At 32.1% G+C, this 26,448-nt stretch overlaps 1 protein-coding gene across 2 annotated transcripts in view; it reads right to left on the minus strand.

Annotated features, from left to right (window-relative positions):
• Positions 1-1,845: 1,845 nt before the first annotated feature.
• LOC130902138 (G-protein coupled receptor dmsr-1-like) overlaps positions 1,846-26,448 on the minus strand; it is a 151,170-nt gene continuing 126,567 nt past the window's right edge. Inside the window, exons 3-5 of one of the 2 annotated variants that reach the window (XM_057814001.1) lie at positions 21,640-22,047; positions 9,232-9,918; positions 1,846-4,794 (exon numbers count right to left, since the gene is read on the minus strand). In XM_057814001.1, the coding sequence (XP_057669984.1) occupies positions 4,758-4,794; positions 9,232-9,918; positions 21,640-22,047 (1,132 nt within the window). In that variant the 3' untranslated portion in view covers positions 1,846-4,757. The remainder of the gene's footprint in view (positions 4,795-9,231; positions 9,919-21,639; positions 22,048-26,448) is intronic. The other variant, XM_057814000.1, reaches the window with a different exon arrangement.

The following is a 26,448-nucleotide window of genomic DNA, read 5'->3' on the forward strand; positions in this document are numbered from 1 at the left end:
TTCTGGCATCTTTCTGATGTTTTCTGTTTGTAACCAAATAGATGGACGAAAGAGGAGAAACTCTCCGAAGGTGGAATCGTTGGAGCAGTGAAACCAGAGGACGATGGATCTACAGTCTAATCAGGGAAGGTAAACTATTTCCTGACACAATTCCTAACGAGACATATGTATTTCTGGTGGTTTCTGAAAAATATTGGGAAGAGGAGGACACACCGTCTCCTGTTATGCAAAGTGGATAAAACTTCACGATGAATTCGCACAACAGATTGAGGGCTTGTTCCTTAAATAATCATCGGAAACATGATCGAAAAGAAGGATATGTGGAAAGTTGTAAGCAATTTTGTGTTGGCCGTATTCAAAGACAACAAAGAATACTATCAAGGCATGAACGAAGAAAAGAGAGAAGCTTCAAACAAGACAAGAAAAAGGACCCATTTCGATTAAATTTCATGCTACGTTTACATACTTGGCAAGCCTCGACAATTGTGTACAAATACAAGCGTGTGAACGAGGTACTTGGCTTGACTTGTGATAGCTCGTGACCGATCTAAGTGTCGATTTTTGAAAACACATAACAAAATTTGTGGCAAGTGCTTACATGTAGTTATATGTCAGTCTGTGTTTGGTGTCTCGCTCCGCTCTGTGTACGATGTAGCAATCATAAGTCGTTGTTTTTACTTTATATTTTGTTTAAAAATACATTAAGCCAAACGCAATACAACGTTCACTCCCTTCTCGTTTGCCTGCTAAGCTTGCCTTGTAAGCTGGTAAATGTAGCGTTCCCCATGAAAAGCTATTTACAAGGTAGGTTCCGTGATTATCTTATGCTGATTATAAGTTCGATTTAAGTCAAATTTTCCATCGATATGTCACAGTAAATAAAACTTGGGTTTACCATTATCCCAGGAAACAAAAGTACAGTCGAAATAATGGACAACCCATAAAAGCAAAAACTGTTTTGGCTAATAAGGAGTATGTAATCAACTATCAACTAAGTTTCCACTTAGAAAAAGGAAAGCATCTTTGAAAGCTTTATTGAAATTGATTTAAAGAATTATTTGGAAAATGAAGCCCAAGACCAATGATAGATTGGTAATTAATCGGTCATCACAACGAGTATGTGTATAAAAATATAAGGATTAAGTGTTTTAGATAGCATTTTATTTACGTAAATATGATATTTTGCTAAAGTTTTTCAATTTCAAATTCATAACTACAATATTTTGAGATTCCAAAGGACTAATCTCTGTTGATTATTTAAAAAAAAGAAGTGTAAACTTGTCAATATTATACTGATTTTCTGACCCTTTTCAATGCCGAACTCCAGAAAAGACAACCGCAGGCGTTGAAAAAAGATTGTTCCATCGCGACAATCCGCTTGCACATAACACAAAGTGGTGATGACAAAAAACGCGTATTTTGGGAAAGATTATTTGGATGATTTGATAAAATTAGACTAAGTGTTAGGAATAATTTTTTCCATCTCATAGAAAAGAAAAGATGCTATCCTGTCAAAGCAGCCTCGTGGAATTAATTTTTCCATCACAGATCTTCCATTTTATGCTCTTCGGTTAGTTTGGAGTTTGTTTTCAAAGCATCTATATTATTATTCGTCTTATAGAGATTTTCCGAAATTTTTAAACATACTTTTTTTGGGAACGTGATGGAAATCTAAATATTAGCAAGTTACTTGATGATCATATTATATAGTTAAAAAAATCTCGAATGAGTTCATTGTCTTTATTTTAAATTATTCCTCGTATATAATTGTATATTGCCGGTTTGTTTTCGTTATCAGGAAAGTACCACGGTCTTTATGTGGTTATGGAGAAATGAAACAACTGGTATTTAGTATTTTTTTATTTTAGTAAACATAAAAAGTGGTCATGCGAAGATAAAACAGCAGTGGCAAAAAATATGGTATGATCTTTTTCAGTATTTTAAACATGTCCAAATCAAACAACTCCAAAATGTATTTAATGATTTTAAAGCAATTATAGCTTTTTTTCTAATCGAATACAAAACCAAAAATATTGTCTAATTCCTATTTACTTATTATTGTTTTGAAATTTGTAATATTTAATAACAATTCAGTTTGAAAATTAAGAAAATGAAAATCGGTTTGTCATTGATGTATTTGAAAGTTATGGTTATATTAGAACGCAGAGCTAGGAATAAACAACACCAAGGTGTATAAGTTTATAAATTTTAGATTTCAAATATGCTACTAAGAAATCAGTTTATGTGAAATCTGGTGATTGAGGTGGCCAATGAACTGGTGTACTATCTCCTATCTAATAATTGTCAAAAGTATTATTTGACCGTGATTCAATTGAGTTATATGAATGAGCCGGAAATCCATTGTGCTAAAACCAAATAAAATTCTTGCGAGCAATATTTCCAATTCACTTATTTTCTGATAATTCGACCAAATATTCCAATTCAATCTAAAGCTCGTTTTTTGGTGCCAATTATGGAAATTTACGTTTATGTTGATTTATGTACCTCCATCAAACAAATATTTTCACTAAAATTTCGATCTTAGTGAACTCAATTTAAAATAGTTTCACAAAAAACCATTCCGATGAATTTTTCTTTCCAAAAAACTTCTTCATTACTTTATTTTAATTTTGAATAACTGTTTTTATAATTGTTGCCCAGCTTCCTGGACACTGTAACGTGTATAGTACATCTTCCAAAAAAAGTTTTTCTTATTGATAAACTAAAAAAAATTATGGTTATAATTCCGTATCTGCTCAGGTTAGGATCCTAATAAAACACGTTGGTTTAACGTTTTTGAAGTAGTAGAAACCATTTATCGAAGTTCCAGATGTCAGAAATTTGTACTTTTACCAATAATTGAATTAGTTGAATTCCAGTTCGGATATTAGTACTGGATTAATGAATTAAACGAAGGATGATGATGTAATGAAAAATAATCAAATTAGTCTTGAAATTTGAATAATCATGATATTAAATATTAATTATATGTTAATTAATTTTTTGAATTTTCTAAGGAATGAGATTGGAAATATATTAAGAATATAAATAAAATATTTCACTGGTTTTCGAACCTTCCCCGTCAAAACCAACCCAGTCCTATCCCACCAACTCCAATTTTCAAATTTAACGACAGGCTATTTTTTTATAAATTTTATTGTTGTGGGACTGTGGCAAACAAACTCAATAATGTGTACTCCTTCTAATATATATTCCGAGCTGTCGAATACTTATATATTCCGTATCGGAGAGTTGATTAATCGAGAATTTTTATTTATAGCATCTTGAATTTTGTATGAATTGTTAAATTCTTGTGAGTCAAAATACAACATTTAAAATGATGACACTTAAAATAAATATATTATATAAAGCTCGGAATGTATATTAAAAAAAGTACACTTTGGTGTTTCATTTCTTATAATATACGTATATGGGTTTGTAAGATAAATACAATTTGCTGTAGTTAGATATAATGAAATGTGCAGTGAACTTTGGGTTTTAATCCAATTGAATAAAATAGCTCGAAAAATTAATACTTGTTTCACTTTGCAGATCAAGATTTTAAACGTGATTCACTTAATAGGGCTTGATATTGACTTAATATTCAGCAAACACGATACATTTCTAAACCTTTACATAGGTATAGTTGGTTTTCCGATATTATCATCAGAATGTGGGTGTATCCAACGTTTCACTTTCATTCAATTGAAAATATCTGTAGTAGCAATCGCGTTGCCAGAGAATATCTCATAACAAGTTGTACTGTACGTAATTACGTTGATTTCGTAACTAATATTACCTATAGCTCCACAAATGAAATTTAAATTTGATCCAATTAACTCATTGAATAGCGTATAGCGAATAGCGAGTAATATTTTTGATTTGGTATAATACTTTTCCGGTTTCTTATTTATTTAAATTCGTCACTCGTTTTGATTTTTTCTTAAATTACTGACAATTCGTTTTATTATTGTTAACCTAAATGTTTGTGTTTCTACTTTCAATTTTTGATTTTGCCAGAAAACTATTCACATTTACAATTCTATAATTTACTTGTTCCTTGCAGTTTTTGTATTCCGAACTACTTCCAACGTTAAATCATTAAAATAAATGAAAAAATTATTAATAAAATTACATGAAATTCAATTATTGGAAAGAAATATATCTCTTTGGATTGGTGAGTTCTGATATTAGCTGCTGTTATATTTACGTACGGCCACTCTAGTCGAACAGCAAATATTTCAGACAATAAACAAACTTCTTAAACAATTCATCACAACCAGTACTAAAATATATTAAATTTAATCCCAAAAGTGTTTACAATTTAATATATGGTACTCAAAACGCTTCCATATACCGGAAACAATTCAGAAGTATGAGGTTTGTATTTGATTCGCAGTTATAAACTAAAACAAACTTCTGAGGCATTTATCAATATTAACTAATCTGAATTTGAAATTTGAAAAGACTAAAGAAGAATAGTTGGGTATAGAAATATTGGAGGGTAGAGGAGAGGATTAAATTGAGAAGATTGAACTAACAATATAAAGAGAATTCTGAAGTCATGGGCCGTCGCTTTCTTTCTAATAACGTTTTTGAAAATAGTAATTGAACGGTCCAAATTAATATAAATAATAACTGCATTAATCACTTTTGGGATTGTCTTAATTATGTATTGACATTCTGAAAAACTCTTACAATATATTATATTACAATTAAAATTTGAATTCACAATTTATTTACATCTATTCCAACTTCTACAACGTAGTTGTATTTGTCCCGTTTGGCACTGTCCTACAAAAATGTTATTTAAAATCAGTTGGAATGGTTGTCTAAATAAATTTATGCATTACGAAATTGACAAGGACGAACACATTTTCATACAACATTTACTGAAAATCCAGGACATAAAATTGAGTCCTGTAGAGATAAAATTATCAAATATGGAAGATGAGGCTTTTCAAGCAAACGAATATCCTTTTGAACATATAATAAGACCCCAAAGCAGAAATTGGCAGAGCATCGGCAAAAAAATAGTCGTTCTGTTTTTGGGTTTCCTTTCAAAGGTAACGATTAGGAGAACTGTACTTTCCTGAGTAATGAATGTGTCCTGAAATTACGAGGTTGTTTGAGATGTTTCCGACGTCAACCTGAAGATGTTAGCAATTACGTATCAATCTGGGAAATATGGATTAAGAGATTCTCACTAAAATTTCAGCAATTTTATATGATTAGTTTCTGCTTGAAAATCGTATAAAAGAGTTGTTGGAAATATTTTCGGGAAATGAAAAAAATTGAGTATAGAGGTGTCATTAAATATATATTTTTGAAAGGGAATAAGCCCATAAAAATGTAAGGAGAGCTAGACACTATGTATGGAAAGTTTGCACCCTTATTTACGACTTCAAAGCTTAAAACAACGATATCATCGAAAAAGTTTATCAAAAGGTACTGGACAACCGTCTGATTAAGGTTAGAGATATCGGTATATTACATAACGATTTGCCATATTTTAACTGAAGTTTTATGTATGACTATTTTCAAAAAAATAGCATAATAACTGCAGAGTATTAAGCATCATCGCTTGATGATGTAGTACTTTTTCATCAAAGCAACGCTCCTTTTCATACTTAGGTGACCAACATGTCTAAAAATCAAGAATTTTTCCAGTGAATTTTTGGTACTTCCTAATCTTAAAGTTTCAATTGTAAGAGAGATATTTTAATCAGAAGATGACGTTACGCCTATTTTGAGGGAAAAGACGGCAACTATTATTAGAAATCGTTACAGCGGTTCGATTGGAGGAAGTTTATAGACTATGTTTAAAAATAAATATGATAATGGAAAAAAGTCTCGTTTTCGTGTTAGGACGGAAACTTTTCAGACAACTCTGGTATATCTAATCTTTAACACCTCCCAAGAAGAAGGGTAAGTACTTTTCGAGATTCCCATATAAGGTACCTAAGGTATTAACAAAATCTGAGAAATATATTCCTCTAATCAATAATAAATGATTTTTTTTATCTTTTTTTAAAGAGATGTCATAAAATCACAAGAAAAATTCATTCCATATTTTTTCAATTTTACTATTGATGTAGGTACATTAGGTATATAATATTATACTGCGACCTCATTGTACTTTTACGCAATTTAAATGTTATCGATATACTTCTTATAAGGTGTAGTTCCATGTATACCCAACGGGAAGGGTTGTAAAAGAATTAAAGAGAAATTTTGTTTAATATATTGAAATTACTTATGATTTTCAGTTGCCTCCTAAAGACTAAAATTAAATTATTGAGCTGACAACTTTTAAAAGACACAACAACAAATAAGTTCTTGATAACAGTTTGAAAAATACCATAAATAATATTTTATAGCAGAAATTACTTACACAGCATTTATTCCAACTAGTATATATCATACACGAATGTTTTGAGACAAATAAAAAAGTAAAAACTTTAAACCCCGATTTTCCAGTCTGCTGTTGTCAACTCTAAAGTGAAATTGTGTTTGCTAATTTTTTCGAAAACATGAATTTTGAACAACCCATTAACATTAAACTGAGAATAAGTATCGAAGGAGCTCTCGAAATATTGAAACGAGCGTTTTAAAAGTGAAAATCGGTCAAGTTATGATACGGAACGGTTGTGACTCCTTCGACCATGAAAATAGATGAAAACTGTCTGTTCCAATGGGTAATTGGAGTACAAGAAGATTTGCTGAACAATGTGAGAAAAAACAAATTAAAAAATAAGTTATAAACTTTGTTTTTTGTCATGAAAAGTAGCTTCTGATTGTCTGTTCACATCCACACTACGACTTCTGGTTCTTTTTAAAAATAGAACATGTGCTGAAAGGGAAATAAATATTGACACAATTCTGGATACCAAACAAACTAAGATAAAGTAGATGAGTGTAATTCCGTAATAAGGCTTCGGAAATGCTTTTAGTTATGAAGTTGAGGTTAAGGTAAATTTAAATTTACAATCCTCGTGTGTTTTTTATTCATTCAACTGAAAAGTTGGTTCTCACAGATTATAGTGCAACTTTTTCTTTTATAAATATAACAATTACTTTTGAAAACTGAAGTGATAAATGATATTTATACAAAATGAATAACAAATCTAATGCCACAACATTCGTGTTGTCTTCTGTAATTGATAGAATCCTTATATGACACAATAACTAGAAAGAAAAAACAAAACTCCAATGTTCTTCGCAATCTTTGAAGCAAGATTGAGGTTGTGATTTGATAAATTTGTACTGTAGCGTGTAGTAAATAGTCCAGTAGAAGTAGTCTCCTATATTTTTCAAAAAGCTAATCAAGGTAATAGTCAATATTTTTAAAGTTCACAATTTTTTTTCTAAAATATAACTATCTCCATATCTCACATTTTTCTCACTTGTATCTCTTATATATTTGAATTATACATTTATGAGAATATACACTCATAACAAACTGCAAATGATTAAGATTTATCTTAATTCAAAATATCAAACCATATACAATTTCTAAATACTTTAATCAGCTTTAATACGGAATCAACTTTTTTCAGAAGGGGTGAAGCATTAGTATCAACAATAATTGAAGAAAGGATCGCGCCAAAGCTTCTCCTAAAACGATAATAACAAGCGTAATTCATTGTATCCTCTCTGTTTATGTAGCTCCAAAGAAAATTAATTGTATACTGAGTATAGATATTTAACTTTTGTAGAAACCACATTCCGAAAAATGGAGCTGGAAATCTACTTGACAATATTGTGGAGCCGATTCAAACTATTCTTCCACCTGATCACTAAAAGAACATTATTTTTTGTAAAACTGTTTGTTGTAGTGTTTGTAGAAAAGTAATGTTATCATGTTCACCAGCGAAAACTAATTGTTAAGGCAAGTCTTGCTGGATGTTCAATTTAATCCTAAAACTGATAATTCGTATGATATCGATGAAGAGGTAGTAAGTTGAGCAACGTATGAAATTTTAGTAAGAAGAAGTTGAAGAAGACATGACTGTTGAATTTGAAGAATTTGAATTACTTAGTCTGTTGCGCAGACTTGTAAGGATCCCATGGACCGAGCACATGACGAATGAAGAAGTACTGAGGAGACCGGGTATCTTATTTGGGACACATCCTGCGAGGACCGAAAATATTCTACTCTCAAGCTCATACTGACGGGAAAGATCGACGGATGGAGAGGACCAGGGTATAAACATCATTCCTGGCTATGGAATATAAGAGACTGGTGTGGCATTCAGGGCGCGGCAACAATTTTTGGTCGTGCAGAAGAGGGGTGCCTTCATATAATAGATTAGAAGTTTTGGACAAGAGAACACCTACACGCTGCAAAGTGTATGTTACTTGAAGAAGAAGAAGTCTAAAATATTTACATATACTAGAACTACAATTTAAAATAATTATGTATCAAATACAATATTTTCCCATAAAACTCCATCAAAACAGATCGTGAAAAGTCTTGCCGTAGAAATCACGTTAAAATTAGCGCCTGGTATTGGCAGGTGGTATGGAAAGGTGTACATAGACTGTAATAGATAGTTTTATGATCAACAGTTGTGTCACACCATTTTTAATAAAAATTAAGAATATTCGAAAATATTGACTTTTACCTTGAATAACTTTTTCAGCACACATTTGGGGTATTTGTGACTTTATTTCTCCTCGTTTAGGCTTTTGCGATATTTTTGTTAACTCAAATGTCTATTTTGACCATACCAAATAGTTGAATGTAGAAAAGCTTCACTAATTAATTTCAATTCAAAAATCAAATTCCATACTAGTTTTTGATAACTAAAATAAAATGAAGGTTTTTGTGAAAAGATACTAATCGATCATTTCAATTAGCCTGATTGACAAGACTATTTTCGATAATTCGATTACGTTTGTATGTTATAACGATTCTACTCGATAATGATCAGGTAGGTAAAACTATAGAAGCTTAGAAAACACAAATATATCAAATAGTAAAAAGTGTTTCATTCAGCATGTTCTAAGATACAGTTTTTACATACAAACAACCAGAAGACTAAATAATGTCTATTGAAGTGAACAATTATAAATTGAAATTATTCTCATTTGAAGGTAACTATGAGAGGATTTGAGATCATGGAAGTACTGAATAAAAAATAAAGAATCTCCACCTTCCATAAATTATTACCGATTCCTTCTCTCTTTCTCCTATATAAACAGCTTATTATAAAATGAAAAACTTACGTTGTATGCGCTTCAGAAGAATTTCCTGTCCACTTATCCAAAATCCTTGGTTTAAATAATTGACTGAATGTAGTTCTAAACATTCGATTCATACAACAATATAAAATGAAGTTTATAGAGCCGTTGGCTAATGCCATAATGTCCATCACCTCTCCATAAGGTTGGTAGCATTGTAAAAAGAGATCGTGGCCTTTTATACCGATAAAAAAAGCAAATATCCCTTGAGGGAATTCTGTGATCAGAAATAATAATAATACAGCTACAAGCATTTTCGTTGTTCTGTCGGATCTCCTTTCTGCTTTGTTACCTTTTCTTTTCACTTCTTTCCCATCTACCGTGAGAGGAAATGAATCGTAACCTCTTAACACTTGTCTCCTCTTTTTGGCATCAAATAAAGTTTTAATTAACCAGATACTGATTATGGTTAATATGAAGCAAGGTAAAAGTTTGATGAATACAGCAAATAGCCAAAAATTTATTTTGAGTAGTGTTTTATCTTGTTTTACTTCTTCTTTTAGATCAGTGTGATAAAGAGTAATATTTTCATTGTTCTCTTCTATAACTATTGATGATATTTCGAAAATGTAGTAAGCCGGAATACACAGGAATACGGGTAAGATGTAACAAATGCAGATGGCTAATGTGCATCTGCTGTTAGAGCATAGCTGATGATTTTGTTTCGGATATCTGAAAATTGAAAAAGTTTATTACTAAATCTTCATGAAAATAGAATATTATTCAACTTAATTATGTTTACTGTTTCTCTTTGAGCTTATTGCATATATGTTGTTAATGTATTGGGTTCAGATGTAAATTTATTTGCAGTATACGTCTTATTCTTTGAAGAATCATCAACAATCAAATTAAGCCAGTTGAATAATTAATATTTAGGGTAGGATACCATAAATATTTATAGTGATTCATATTTTCAATTTAGACCTTTGTGAGTTCAATGAGAAAGGAGGAGAAACAACGGTGGAAGCCCGACAATCTTGTGGTTAAGTTGGTATTGACCCCCCTATATGTTCCATAAATAAAATTGCGTCCCCTAAAAAAATGTTTAGCCCTTGTAACATTTCAATGGACTAGTGATGAAAGAAAAGAAACTGAAAGCGAAATGTTAACTTTTAAATCGTCGTTACACATATAAAAACCTAAGTTTATCAAAATTTCACTCAAAGAGTTTCGAGCTGTTAGAAGAAAAACGTTTGTAGGCGGAAAAGTTTCGCAATATAATTTGAAAAATTGAATCCATCAAAGAGGGCTTAAACTTTCCATTAACTAATATGACTAGCTCAAAAGTACCAGTATCGAAGATTTTCCAAATTTAATTCACTACAAATTTAAAGAAAGGAAATTTTTAAAAATCATTGAGGAGAAATTGAATGCGTTCTAGTAATAAATCATAGAATTAACATCAAAAAAATCTTGAGAAATACAGATAATGTCGAGAAAATATGGTGAGCAATTTTTTTACTTAACAAAAACTGATCTAGCATATAGATTTGAGCTTTAATTGGAAGATAAGAAATTAAAATGAAAAATTGGAAATATTAACCCACTTGTTTCATTCTATTATTATTACATGGAACCAAAGAAGGCCTATTAATGAAACTAACAGATGTTCCTGGTCATATAAAGCGAGACGTCCGTGATACAATATTAAAAATAGAATGGAAATCTCCCGCCTGTGTTATGCATAGATAAGTGAACAGAGCCTCCAGGAGAGAAAACTGGAAAACTAAGCTTTAGAAAGAAAAAATATATCACTAAAATGATGAAAACATAAATTTGGAGCTAGCGTAAGATTAATGAAGACCAACCATACAATTTTACAAAATTATAACAAATTAGCTGCCGACATTACCTCTTCTTTGCTGGAAAATTTTCGATCACCGAGTCAGAGAACATAAAATGATTCTGAATCTGGCGAATAGGGTGCAAAACTTTCTGCTCAGCCACATGCGGCCGTTTTTGCCTGATTTCTCCGTTCAAACGTTGCAATAAGTTCGCATAATACTCGCCATTGATAATTTTTCCTTCATCCCAAAAAATCAACAACATTACCTGCAGATGAAACAGTCTTAGACTTTGGAGCTCGTTCTTCCTTTTCAGTCCATTGTTTTGATTGCTCTTTTGTTTCTGCTGTTAAGTGATGTACTCACATTTCATCCATGGCTATGAAACTGCCCAAAAGTACGGCTTTGTTTCTGTGAAACATTGCCAAATACTCAATGGAATAATCTTCATCTCTCTCTCTAACGAAGGATCAGTTTCACCCAGAGTAGAATCTAGTTCAGCTTTTTCATTGGTTGTGTTAATGCCTTAAGTATTAATTCACTAAACGATTATCAATTTTTTCCATGTTAAAAAATTAACTGATAATATTCACTATTTATGGTTGCCAAAAAAATACTAACGAATGTGGCCTCCTCAAATTTGAAATATATACTGTATGGACTGTGTACTTTCAGTGGTAATTTTCAAACAACTACCGCTATTTCTAGGTTAGGCCATATACTGGGATCATCCTCGTAAGTCTAAGTTCGCATGAGAAAAGGTCTAAAACCTAATGATCGACGGAAAAAAGATACTTAGTAATGAAAAAAAAAGAAAAAATAGATATTATTCCAAATTGTAATGAAATTAATATCTTCAGAATAGAAAAGGTAGAGCAAATCTAATATTTGGGAGTGACATCACAATTGACGAAGAAAAGCAAATAGAAAAAAAATATAATTGAACCTTAGAGAGCTTCGTTTCTCACCATGAATGTTTATACGGCCATATTTAGTCCCTAACCCACTTCTGTACCATTACAGCTCTCATAATGTTTTCACTATAAATATTACTATTGTATAAAGAATATTCTTTATACAATGATATTACTGATTTTACGATAAATGTCAAATATTTTGAAACTTTTATACCAACAAAAAATACGTGGGGATTCTCAATAGATGGCGGCATTTCAAAATTCTCACAAACAGATGTAGACTCGATTGCATGGTTCTGTAATAGTTTCTGCAGCTTACCTCCTCACATATATAGGTATTCAGACAATTTGTAAATCTATGCATAGAATTTAATGATGTCGCAGATATACTCTATTTCAATATTGAATACTGTTGTCTCTAAAAATTCAACTTTATAGTAGCTTTCGTCAAAATAAATATTACTACTCAACTAAAAAATAATCTTTCATGAGATGATTCTACCCAACTTTCATTCTGAGTACTACGCATATAACAATGTTAATAACAAAAAAGTTAATTATTAGATTGATTTTCATTAACTCATGGATTATGAGAAATAAGTTTCCGATATTTATTAGAATCATCTTTAAATCACTCCACTTTAGTTTAAAATACCGTAAACTCAGTTTTAATGCAATCAATCTGGAGTCTAGACAGACAAAACTGCTTCGATCATTTTGAATTGGGACTGTGAACCCATTACTTAAATTTACCATTTAGAATAGGGGATTTTGCCTTTCCGACAATTTCAATGAAGTTTATGTACTGTGGATGTTTGGTCTACCGAAAGTTTAAATTTCAATGGGTTATTGAATTTGCGGTATTTGTTTCAGTTGGAACAAATCTAGGAGTGTGACAATCATTCTTGTGTAAAATGAACCGACCATACTTGCGACTATTATAATAGTTTTCTCTAATTACTACTTAACAATTATGTGGTGTTATAGTAGCACAATAAAAACAGTTTATGTGGTAGACGTTTTCTACGTACAAAAGGAAATAAAAGTCTTTGTTATACATTTAACATGATTTTATGTTAGATAAAAGGGGCCATAATTTACTTGTTTTTCTCCAGAACTCTCAACCTTTATATAAAGAATATTGGATGTCAACAAATAAAAAAACAGTATACAAATTGCAGGAAAATATAACATTAGCTTCTCTTTGATCAGAAGGAAATAATTGAGAATGGTAAATGCCAGAAAAAATTCGAAAATGTGAAATACAAAGAATCCAATATAGTCTTGACAATCCTAAGCCTCTAAGCAATTTTTTTATTGAAAATTAGACGAAGTGCTTTTTATTAACTGTTCATTTTTCGTTTCCTTTTTGATTAAAGCATCTCTACGTCTGCATTCCTTTTCTATCTTTTCTGAGCTTGTATCAGCTTGTATCAATCTAGGAAACATATTAATATGACTGATTTTTAATAATATTTTTCTATCTGGTAAATACTTTATAAAAAATAAGTCGTATTTGACGAAAAATTCATCTTGATTATCCTCAACTATAACATTATAATGATTATTCTAAATTTCCCAAAAAGAATTCAAACATATTTGGACATCGCGTTGTGTCACGTTAGTATCTTAGGTCAGGCTTATTCATAAAATGATAATTCTAAAAACATTAATCAGTACGGTTTAGTTAAAAATTAATTACTCAGTGAATTTTAATTACATAGTTAATTTGTTGTTGATATATGGTTAAAAAAATCCTCAACGTTAAATCAAGCGTGTATTTTTCTATGAATATTATGTTAACCGAAATCTTATAACAATAATCATTTACGATATGAGTCTGATCGTTACAAAAATCTACAAGAGAGAACAGCCGAAGCTTATGGAGTTGATATCACAACTGTGAATAATATAATTGGAGTAGAGAACCATCAAGAAAATGGATGAAATGTTCAAGCTCCAATAAGTTCATAAATTAGAGATAGAAATAGTTATTTACTTCTATGCAGATACTTAGTCAGAGAAGCCTACTATTTGTATATTTGTATTCGTTTTCCAGTCCTGAATTCCTCTCTCTCTCTCTCTTCTTCCATCACCTTTGCGTATCATCTTTTCCTTGGTCTTCCTTTTTTCCTTTTCGTCCTTGCTCTATGTTTATATATTTTTTAATGCTTTAAAATCTGGCATTCTCTGGATGTGACCCAACGATTAAATTTTTTTGGATCTTATTATTTTGCTTAGGTTTGCTTGTCCAAATAAATTGTGTCCTTGTTCTGTTCAAACCGATTTTACGTACTATCCATTCTGGTCCTATATAGAATAGCGATCTCCCTGTTTTAATTCTGTGTTTTGTGATTTTTCTGGAAATCTATGAAAACCTAGTAAATTACCAGATCATATTCATACCCCATTCTTTACGTTTGCCTCAGAGTTAATATATCGCCTGTAACTGATCTTCCAGATTTTGAGCCCGCATTGGTAGTCTTTGAACAAGTTTTCTCCATATCCTCTTAAATTTTTATCTCTTGTGTGTAGTTTCTGCATTCATTTTTTTCCTTTCTAGTGTACTTGTACCATTATTGCTTCTGGTATTATTTTATATTCCCATATATTACTTATCAAATAATAGTTACTCGTCGTTAGTGCAGTTTTACGCTATTTGATTAATTCTAATTCTATTTTCTCTTCTCCTGGTTATTTACCGTCTTTTAGCTCCCTACATTATTTCTAGTGTTTCCTCACCCAATATATGACAATATATTTTCATTATTATTCCAATCCAACGATGATAAGGAAATAGGCTTCAGTTTCGGGACAACCTCTTCGTCCTGCGAATATCCTCTTGAGAGCGGAAAATAGGAAAAAGAAATTGGAGACCAGATCTGGAGATTACGGTAGATAAGGAAGCAAGTCGCTGTCCAATTCGGGACATATTGGATTGTTTTGATGTAACAGCACATTTTTCTTCATCAAACTATACCGTTTTTCTGCAAATTTATCCAATAAAGCTACGTGATAGTCGGTATTTATGGTTTTTGTCTTGTTAAGAAAATCAATGAATATTATATTGCGTCTTTTTATGCCTTGGAGTCGGTTCATTACATGTAGTCCATGGCTAGTTTTCGATTGGACACAATATGTAAAACACATTTTTTTGATATGTCAGCTAATTCAATCAGCTTCCACAGTTCATCTCACTTTTTACCTCACCTAATATATGCTTGAGATGTATCAGGATTTGTATCTAATGTGTTGAACATATTGACATTGAGAAGTTATATATATATATATATATATATATATATATATGCTAGGTCATTTTCCACGCTTCTGGTCTCTTGTTTCCATATATTCCTCATGATAAATGATAGATTCTCATCTTTAGTGCAGTTCGTCCGTTTTGATCAAGTCTGGTTCTTTTTCGTCTTCTTCCGTGGATTTACGTCTTTTTCATAGAAAATACCTCTTACCGCATGTTGATCCTATTCAATTTTTTCAGCAATGCAGCTAGTGCCAATGGGAAAAAGTGTTTTTTGTGAAATAGTTTGAAAAAAGAATTAATTAAAACGTGTAAGTAAATGATCTGCAATAGCTAACTGAAGAACAATTATTTCAATAGGTAACAATTTGAAACTGGCAAAAAATTTGCGCTAGTGTAGGAGAATTTTGCATTTTACCTATTGAAAACCTATCTGTTTATTCAATAATTAAGGATTAAACGACTTACCTTAAGGATGTTCAATCCTAATTATACGATATTGGACACGTCCTCCTAGAACACCCTGTAGTAATACTCCTAATCACTTTAAGTGAAAAGTTTAAAGAAAATGATTCACCCTCTCGTCGATCCTGCCTGGCTCGTTTCGTTCGTGAGTCATTATACTTCGCCTCTGTACTAAGATCGCCTCTGGGGCGGGTGTACTATTACCTTTCGTTTTGACAACCCAAGTCACTTGCTTCCTGGGTGGGTTTGTTCTAGGAGGACGTGTCCAATATCGTATAATTAGGATTGAACATCCTTAAGGTAAGTCGTTTAATCCTTAATTATACTTCTATTGTACACGTCCTCCTAGAACACCCTGTAGATGTTTAGAGAAGATTGTAGAGGCGATCTTGACCAGAATAAAAATAGTCTTATTACAGTTCTATTCATTTTTATTTCCCAGAAAAGTAACATTTGTGTAACAAAAAAGTACATCCCAAAATTTTTAATCTAAAATTAATTATAAACCCTTTTCGTTTTTAGTATTATTAATACTATGAACTAACATAACATACTTGCATGAATGAACAAAACATTATATATTTTTGTCATAGAATGCAAAACCGAACAAAAATTTTTTCATTTGTTTTTTATTAAGTTTTCAATATAATTAGAAAACGTTTCTGTGCCTACCAAAGGCCTGTTATAGAATTTACAAAAAGTATCTGACTTTTCAGACCACCCAGCTGCACTTCTTATGCTCTCGATATTTACCCCAGATCTGAGGGCAGCCGAAGAAGCAGCGTGTCTGGTACTGTGCCCTTTAAATTTTTTAGTGTCAACTCCCCCCATTTTTAATCCATTTTTGATCCAGCGACTGAGGGTTTGAGTCGTAGCACAATGATATGGTCGTTTGGCAGTTAAAATAAGGTAGTCTTCGCTACCCCTGATACTTTTTGTTCGTTCGATATAGTGTAGAATGGTAGAGCAAACGCAAAGCGCTGGATTATCCCTGAAGAAGGAGAACTTTAAGAGTGGTTGAGGTTTTTTCGGCCCCGAGGTTTTCACAATATCTGTTATTTTTATTTGTATTCCTGTATCCGAGCTCACATTATTACTTATTTTTATTTTAGAGAAGGTCTGCACCCTTTGGGCTGTGGTCAAGGCTAACAGTACAACTAGCTTTACTGAAAGTTGGCTCATATCAAGAGTATGCATTGGGTAAAGTTTTTCTAACATAATTAGTACCGGAGATGGGTCCCAAGTCTCGTCGTATCTTGGAAAGCTTGGGCGAGTTTTAAAAACCCCTTTCATAAACCGTTCCACAGTGTCTGATTTCCCTGCTTCTGAGATAAGATTTAGTGCAGACTTGTGAGTGTTGATGCTCGAATAGCTTGAGCCATTTTGAAATTGTTGACTTAAAAACTCAAGAATATTGTGAACAGTAGGTTGAAAAAATTTTTGCTTATTCCCTTCGAAAAATTCCCACCATTTTGAATATGTTGTATTATACTGCTTGATTGTATTCTCACTAAGAGATTTAAGCATCAGGTCTGCGGCGTTTCCTGATATATTTTTCATTTTGAAGGCTTCCCTGATAAAATCGCGGCTCCCAGGGTAAGTCGGGGCCACAGTGGGTGAGGCTTTCTGAAAGGGGATAAAAGCAAATTAGGACTTGGGTGTAATCTAATTAGTGTGGAACTCATGAGACTTTCTAGTTTTGGAAACCATGGTTGGGATTTCCATATAGGGAAAACTACTATGGATTCTGCTCTATCGGCCTCTATTTTACTTAGAACTTTCGGTAATAAGGCGAACGGGGGAAAAATATATCCTTTAATATTCTCCCAAGAGAGTGTAAATGCATCACCATTTTGGCTTTCGGGGTCAGGGTGCCAAGAAACAAATTTTTTGCACTTTTTATTAAGATAGCTAGCAAATAAGTCTATTTCTGGGCAACCCAATTTTTCGACAATTTGTTTGTAGGCTTCGACATTCATTGAGTATTCTGTATCTATTTCTTTGGATCTCGAAGCTTTATCTGCCAAAACATTGCTCTCTGAGTTAATATATGAAGCAAATATTTTGATATTTCTTTCCTCACACCACTGCCATATGTCCTTAGTTAAATCATTTAGATACTTATACTTAACGCCCCCCATTCGGTTTATGTAGGACACCGCCGTCGTATTGTCTATGCGAAGCAATATGTGACTGTTTCGTAAATCTTTGAAAAAAGTCTTGAGACCAAAAAATGTCGCTTTTAATTCTAAGTAATTAATGTGCCTCTGTTTTTCAAATGAATCCCAGAACCCATTTGCATTTTGACCATTGTAAAAAGCCCCCCATCCTGAATTGGACGCGTCTGTAAACAACGTATGTGTGTACTTCGGAATTGCAATGCTATTTTCGCAATCTTTTATATTATTTAACCACCACAAAAATTCACTTTCCAGTTTAGGAGATATTTTCATAATTTTATCATAATCTTCACCACTGACTTTCAGAGCTAAATATTTTTCCCTCTCGAATTGTTTTGTGTGAAGCCACCCGTACTGCGTGGCTGGACAAATTGAAACCAAGTGACCGACAAATTTGGAAAAATCTCTAATTTTTATTTTTCGCTTTTTTAAGATTGCTTTTACCATAGCAGTAATTTTTGATTTTTTATCTGTAGTTGGACGCATTGTCATTTTTTGTGTGTTAATGAATCCTAGGAATTTTATTTCTCTTTTAGGAGAGAGACAACTTTTTTCTTTATTTACTACAAAACCAAGCCTTTGAAGAAGACTACATGTCTGATTTATATTATCCCGGCATTCTGTTCTACTTTTTCCAATGAGCAATGTGTCATCTAAGTAAATTACAGAGGACAGACCTTTCGCCCTTAAATGTTCAATAGCTGGTTTTAAAATTTTGGTAAATGCGTAAGGAGCAGTGCCAAGGCCAAAAGGAAGACACTGGAACTCTAGAATTTTGTTTTTGAATTGAAATCTAAGATACTTTCTCTGCTCAGTGGCTACGGGTATCGAGAAGTATGCGTCTTTTAGATCAACTGAAGATAGATAGCAGTCCTGTGAGATAAGATTTTTTGCCGTTCTGTTGTCTTCCAGTTTGAAATGGGGCGGTGTTATAAATGTATTTAGTTTTTTAAGGTTAAGTATAAACCTGTCGTTGCCGTCGGGTTTCTTTCTTAAAAAATAACTAGATAAGAATTGCCCATTACATTTAGTCACTTCTTTGACGGCTCCCATATCAATAAGTTTGGTAATGCTGTCTGAATAAGACTTTTCTAGTTTCCCACTTAAATTTGGGGGTTTTGGAGGCCTCTTTTGAACAAGAGTTGCATTAAAAGGTATTCTGTAACCTTTAACCCAACCTAGAATTTTACCGTTGGTTGTTATTTTCTCCCATTCCTCGAAGAAAAGCCTTATTCGTCCAGCTAGTTTTGTGTTAGAGGTTACCTCTATATCTGACGACGTCTGTAGGAGCTGTGCCCCTGTCTCCGATTTTCCGGAGCCTCTCTCTCGTTCCGGCGCTTGAAGGTCATGGCTTTGCTGGATTTGACTGCTCTCCTCCCTTCTCTGTTTTGTTGTGTCTTCCATCGATCTTTGGAGGCGTAGGTCTTCAGGTTTTTTGAAGTCTGGGGCTTTAGTTCCTTTGCTGCAGTCTCTATATTTTTGGCGGACTTACATTTTTCGCCAAAGTCTTCCCCAAAAAGAGTGGAGTCTCTTAATTGCATAGATGCCACTTTCTGCACCTTTTGATTAAAATTATGGTACAGTAAAAATTTTCTGTGGTTGGTAATGGCGTGGTGAACCGCGCAGAGCATTTTTCCCGCTTCCACCATATTGGTAATATTTGGATCGGGGTCTTCGGCACTATGTTTTGCTTCCAGCATTCTTGAAAGGGCAGTACCAAGCACGGAAATGCTTTTTCCCAACTGATTTTGTAATTCTGCTAAGAAACTATCCTTTTTATTTTCTGAAGCAGAAATGACAGTCTGGACTTCAGGGTTATTTTTTGGGGCTTCCAACAAGGAGCAGTTGCTCGGTACAAGGCTGTTTTCAAAAAGTTTAGCTTTTGTTTCCTTGTCTATGCCATTCTGGAGATAGCTTTTCCAGCGGTTGGCCAACTCTGAGGATATTTCCGTTCCATAAATTTTTTCCTCAGTCGGATCCTCCCCAAGAATGGTTTTAATTTCTCCCATTCTAGCGCTTTTATCCGAAGTAGTGCCGGAGCTAGAGGAGTTGCTATCCGCGTATTGTAGGCATAACGTTTGTATTGTCTTAAAAAAGACTGTAAAATAAGCGGATATCTGGTTATTTTAGAATTTTGGGCACCATAATAATATATTAGGCACCATTTTGTTTAATATTCTTGTAACGTATTGAAAGTACCAACGTACAGAATCATATGTTGCCACGTCACGCTGACCGTTGCTGATGCGAGACTCGGCGTGCATAAGTCAAAAACTATGCTGGGTTATCGTGGCTTTTCTTTTTTTTTTTTTTGTGTCTACAAGGTAGACTAACCCATGCCGAATATATTAATCATACGATTAATATATGGTGTCTCTTTCGCTGCTTTTCTAAAACATACTTGTATTTGTATTAACTGTGAACTTACTTGAATCATATTCCCTTAGTTTTTCCTCCAGTCTCTTCATTTTCCTTCGAATACCGGAAATCACTTTCTGTTTTCTTTTCTCGGCTTTCTTTCCTTTCGGCATTCTTTTCATTCTATGCACAATCACTTTTAAACTGAAAACACCGTTGGAATTTTTTCGCTACTGATAAGAACACGATATTCGTTTTTTGCGTTGTTTACCTGCACGAAATAAGCGCAAGAAGTATAATGACACACGAACGAAACGAGCCAGGCAGGATCGACGAGAGGGTGAATCATTTTCTTTAAACTTGCGCGTGATAAGTGATTAGGAGTATTACTACAGGGTGTTCTAGGAGGACGTGTACAATAGAAGTATAATAATTTGTACTAAACCAATTCATAACCCATGACTGTGACTATTAGAAATTAACTACCTATTATTGTGTGCCCAAGAGCTGTTCATCGAATAAAAGCAGCAGCAGATACAGTCTCCCAATTTGCTCAAGACCATTTGACATAATGCAAGATAACTAGCAATGCAATGCAATGCAACATGCAATATTTTTTGATAAAAAGCATGCGCAGATGAAGTTCAGCCGATAGTTTCATACAATACTCGCAATTGCAATATTAACGATTTGATCCTATTTTTATAGCGTGTAAGTTGTAATTTTTAAGAGAAATAAGTTTTTAATCTGCTGATATTCCATTTAATTTTCTTAGGAGCTTTTCAAATGTTTCTACATTCATTCTCAACTAATTTTTCTATGTTTCCTCGTCTAATTATCTTATTAAACTGTACATCAGACAGCAGCAAATATAATTATTGTCATTGAAGCACTGTCCACTTTTTTCTTGTTTACTTTAATTAGCTTTGTTATTTTCATTTTTAAACTGCCCAGAAAATATTAAATAAATTTTGATGTTAGGAAATTATTTACTTTTTCTTGTAGAATTTTGATTAGTGGCAACCATGATGCAATGGTAAGAGATTTGCATAGTGTAAAACGACGTGCAATATTCGTCCATGTATTATTTTGGTTTTGCAAGGAATTGCATGCAAAAGGTGAAAACTAGAGGTTGCTGGAAAGACAGGGTTTTGCTAAATACAATTAAAACTTTTTTCCAATGTTTTTTATGTTATGTATATTGGAGTGGTCTACAGAAGCAGTGTCAAAAATGTATGTTAATTTTCTGTTGAAATATGGTTATATTGCAAATGCCACTATTTAAAAAAAATTGATATACTTGTCCTGCAATAAGAGCTCATCAGTTTAAATTAAAAATAAAATATTGTTTCAAAAATTTCGTTTTTTTCTTGATACCCTACAATATTAGTGGGTTAAATATTGAGAGACAACATAATATAGTAGCTTACCCAATAGCTAGAAACCTCCAAATTGCCAATGACAGCGTTAAACAAACGGATATTGTATGTAGTAGTTGACTGTAATTGATATGGAAAAGAGTAAATACAGCACCATAATAACAAAAATCCTTCCTTCCTCTTTCGTCGTGATAATAATATGCAAATGGAATATATTCAATCATAAGTAACATATCAGCTACAGCTAACGCGCTTAAGATGCGGTTAATCGGAGCATTGGACATTTCCTTTCTTGTCAAAACTATTATATTTAAAATGTTTGCAACGCTTCCAAATATGCAAACTAAAATTGATGTGTAAACATGATACTTCTCTGCGTATGCCGTAGATAAGTTTAATAACGTATCTCCACCACAGTCCAATTCAAGCGTATCGGTTGTTTGGTCTGTCATAAGGGATCTGAAACAAACAATTTTCTTAAATTATGAAGGACGATGAATTGGTTTTTGATGTGTACCCTTTCAAAATATGTTTTATTCAAACGAATATATACAACGTAGACGTTTCTTCTAGCATCATTTAATATAAAAATGGCAAAAACATACATTGAACGTGAATTATTTATTATATGGAACATTCGAAAACGAGCCAGTTTTTGAGAAAGCCTTCAAAGTGTAGAAGAGACAAAAAGATGATACGGTCCCTAAAATTTAACTGCTATGACAAGAAAAGGATTATCAATATCTTTATTGCAGACTCAATGCCATTACAATCTTTTAGATGTGAACTTAACTGAACTGTTTGTTACAGAAATCTACAAGATCTTTACAAATATTTTATCAATGTCCATGAGTTGATTACGATGTGACGGCGAAAGTTTTATGGACTATTGTAACCAAACATTTATGAGGTTCATGTTATAGTTTTATTTGGATATGGCAGTTTAGATGATTGTATGTTTTAACAGAATGAAAGTTATTTCAAATTTTTGAAATGGTTAAATAATTAACATGCGTCTACTAAGATTTTTAATGTTGGAGGAATATAGTTGATGTTGAACCCGAATTTAACAGTTTACCGTAATAGTACAGTTTTGTTTATAATGGTCAAATCATGTCGTAGGATCTTTTCATAATATACAGTGATATATAGGACAAAATTCTATTCTGATAATATTTGATACATATTTCAGGTAATTTGTAAAAGATAAATGATTGAAATTTCGCTTAACTCGAGTGAGAATAACCTCAGTTTCTCTTCACTTCATATTCTACAAAGCATAATAAGATTATCAGTATTCTCCTGGAGTATTTCTTTCCTTTATCTTACGGGAAAGGGTCATCAGAATTTGAGGAGAACACAGAAAATGTCTCAACCTTCTATAGATTATATTTCACACAAGTTCAATTGGGAAGAAATCTGACAATGCTGGGTCAAGGTAAGAGATGAATTTGAGCATTGGGGAAGTAGTCCAAGATTTATCTATACATATTATGTGGTGAAAGTTTAGTATCCTGAGGTAAATAATCAGAAAAAGTTACTATATTTTTTGCTATAAACATTGACACCCTTATCATAACTCAGACAGTGTGATGTGCATGCCACTCAACCAAAAATTAAGTGTTAAAAAGTTCGCATTGTCTTCTCACCTCACTATTATGAATGTCTAGGCAAAATTGACCAAAGTTTTTATACATGCTTGACAATATGTCATTTCATTTCTTTGAATGCGATGATATTTTATATATTTTTTAAATTCCAAAAACCTTGTAAAATGGAAATTGCCCATAATTTATCAATCCGATGGTCGTCCAGTACCAACGAACGCTCTTCGGTCAGACTGATACGTCCACGTTTGAATTCAGTCAATTAACATTTTAGGCTTGTAAATAATGATGTAGACTCTTCGTAGACGGTATCTAACTCCTCGCTAATTTGCGTATGTGTATTGCTTTTCAAAAACAAATATTTAATGACAGCTCGATACTCAATTTTTTCCATTTTCAAAAAAATCTCCACCGCGACTCATTTAAATGATTGTCAAAGAGAAAATAAGCGGCCAAAATGACAAATCTCTAGTCGCATTCGCATATATATTTCCCAACTTATATTGTTTATATATTAAGTGCAACTTTAGGTTGAAGTCGGAAACTTTTTAGACTCAGACAAGAAAAAGTTTCATTGTATGCTATAGCTTATTGTGAAATATTTTTTTCGTTATCAGAAGTTTAATTAAGTTTAGTGGAAAAGAAATGTATCTAAGTAAAATTAATTCTTAACATTTGATTAAGAGTCAATTTAAACCCAATATCAAACATCCAAAATGTGCACTTGTGCAAAAATTTTTATTTTCTCGTGGATATTATAGTATTTATTTTAATTAATTATTTTATGGTTGAAGTGAACATTTTTAATTAAAATAAAATATTAGAAACAAAGTATAAATCCATTTTAAGAGATTGCGGATTCACTCACAAACAAAACCGAAATGAAGAAAATAATATAATAACAATAATACATTATTCAAAGAAAAGTAAAGTAGGTAGGTACGAGATTATCAGCACCAGTCGCAAGTAAACTATGATCATTAACGTAGGTTGAATATGTCCTATCAATCACAAATTAACTCGTGTGACAAAAACCTAGAGAAGATAATTTGGGGCTGATTTTTTTTAATCCTTTGAATCGTCTATCGAATGAAATATAATATCGTAAAAATGTCCTTCATGGCTCCATTAATCTGGCACATAATCAAATCACACATAATCAAATGACATATAATCAAATCACACATCTTGGTGGCCAGTCAACATCACCTCCAAGTAAAATGAATATGCCTTCAAGCACTTGTACAGAACGTTTATTGTAGGTAAAGTCGTTGAAACCACGTGTTGAGAAATGCTTCAACAATGATGTCACTATCAACTCTCTAAGTAGCAGTACTTAGCTAGTTAAGTGAGCTATGAATATGAAACTTTTGTTTTACAAAAGATAATTCTCCATTACCTCTCTCCAGCCAATTTTCCAATAAAAAATAGAATTTTTCGAATTTCTATCTAATTAAACTAGTGTTATGTGTCTATATCCTGCTCAATTCTTATTATTATTATTCATTGTTTGTGTTATACAAGCCCGGTTACAACAAATTTTGTTGTAAAGAAAAAAAAATCAGCATTTTTAGGTGACACTTTCTTATCTACAATTCCAATGAACCAATGAATACCAATTAATATAATTTGATTGTTAGACATCTTTGTGTACAAGTATTCAGCACTAAGAGGAATTAGAAGATCTCTAGTAATTTTTCCTTGTCACCAACGTTATTGTAAACTCTCAATACATGTCAAAAAACTGATGTGTTTATCGTTACACCACACAATTTATCGGACGAGTTTGTTGGGAAATAGAAATTAAAAACAATATTATTAATACGTAAAAGCATTATCTAATCCATGTTGTTATATACAAAAATATTAATCAACGTCTATTTTCATTAAATTTTTATTATCTTTCTTTGTTAGGACTATTCTGTTTTAATGCAATTTATATTAATTTCTATTTATAGGCTAACTTTCGAAAAACTACCCACGCAGTAATTTTATTGTTGGCTGCATTTCCACAGTTCGTTTGTAAATGTATTCATAAAATAATAAAAGTAATTTCATTCTTCTATTCCGTATATTTTTAAATAAAACGTGTCCATAATTAAACGGATGTCAAAGATTTTCCAAGAAACTTGGACGAAAAAGAATATTTCTTCTTCATTCATTCTTTTCATTCATATGCTATAATTAACTCCAAATAAAATAAGACTGCTACATTTTCGAAGGTTGAAAAGTCAGTGGCGGAGGTATTTGATTTATTTGTAATATTTAATTCAATTATAATTTATAAATAAAAATATTTTGTATTGTAGCTGTTACAGCTAAGTTTCCACCTAAAATGTCTGTAAATTGTCTGGATATATCTATGACCATATTTTTTTTTTCATAAAAGGCGAACTAACACTATGCAGCTTCCTATAATTCAGAACATTTGAAATTTTTTCAATTCAAATAAACAAAAAATTTAAAAATAATCACAAAAAACTACTCATTTGGTCCGTATTATATTTTGCAACCACACAAGTATTTATTAAGTCACCTTAGAAAATTATTTTCATGCTCTTGGTATTTTAAGTATGCAGTGTCAAATTCTTAGGTTTCTTTTAGTTATTTCTTATTGATTTCAGTATTCTGGAAATTTAACCACACATATCATGCTTCATTATCTTCTCCTCAACATATCTTACATTTTCCTGCATTGTTTAACATTTTATATTTCGATAGAACCCACCCTTTTAATTATTTTGTGTTGCATATAATACAGTTGCCTCGAGTAGACGCTTTAGATAAAGAAAAGAAAGAATCCATTTCTTCCTAGGATTTAGGCAATTTTCGTAAATTAAAACTTATTTTGAATCACTTGTAATACGACACTATAAAGCTTTATCAATTTTAAGACTCTTGATACTTTGTCAAGTTATAAGACAAAAGGTTCCTTATAATAATATAATAACATGTCTTATTCATCCGACAAAAAACTATAATAAATTGTTGAATTGTAATAATTGAATTGAAATGACATGCAATTGAGTACTGATGATAGTTTCTTAATCTAAAACATTAGACAAAAAGTCTAATCTAACCAGACTTTTTTCAACAGCTATCAATTAGTCATTAGAATTTCGTTTGATCTTTCTACTCACTCATGGTAGCAATTTTCAATTGGTAATTGTGTTACACAATTATAGGGATAATTTGTTATTTATTTTAAACGTAAGTTATTGGCGATATTTACTTATACCGAAAATACAGATGA

This window comes from Diorhabda carinulata, chromosome X (genome assembly GCF_026250575.1).
Source record: "Diorhabda carinulata isolate Delta chromosome X, icDioCari1.1, whole genome shotgun sequence".
In the NCBI taxonomy this organism is placed as follows: Eukaryota; Metazoa; Arthropoda; class Insecta; order Coleoptera; family Chrysomelidae; genus Diorhabda; species Diorhabda carinulata.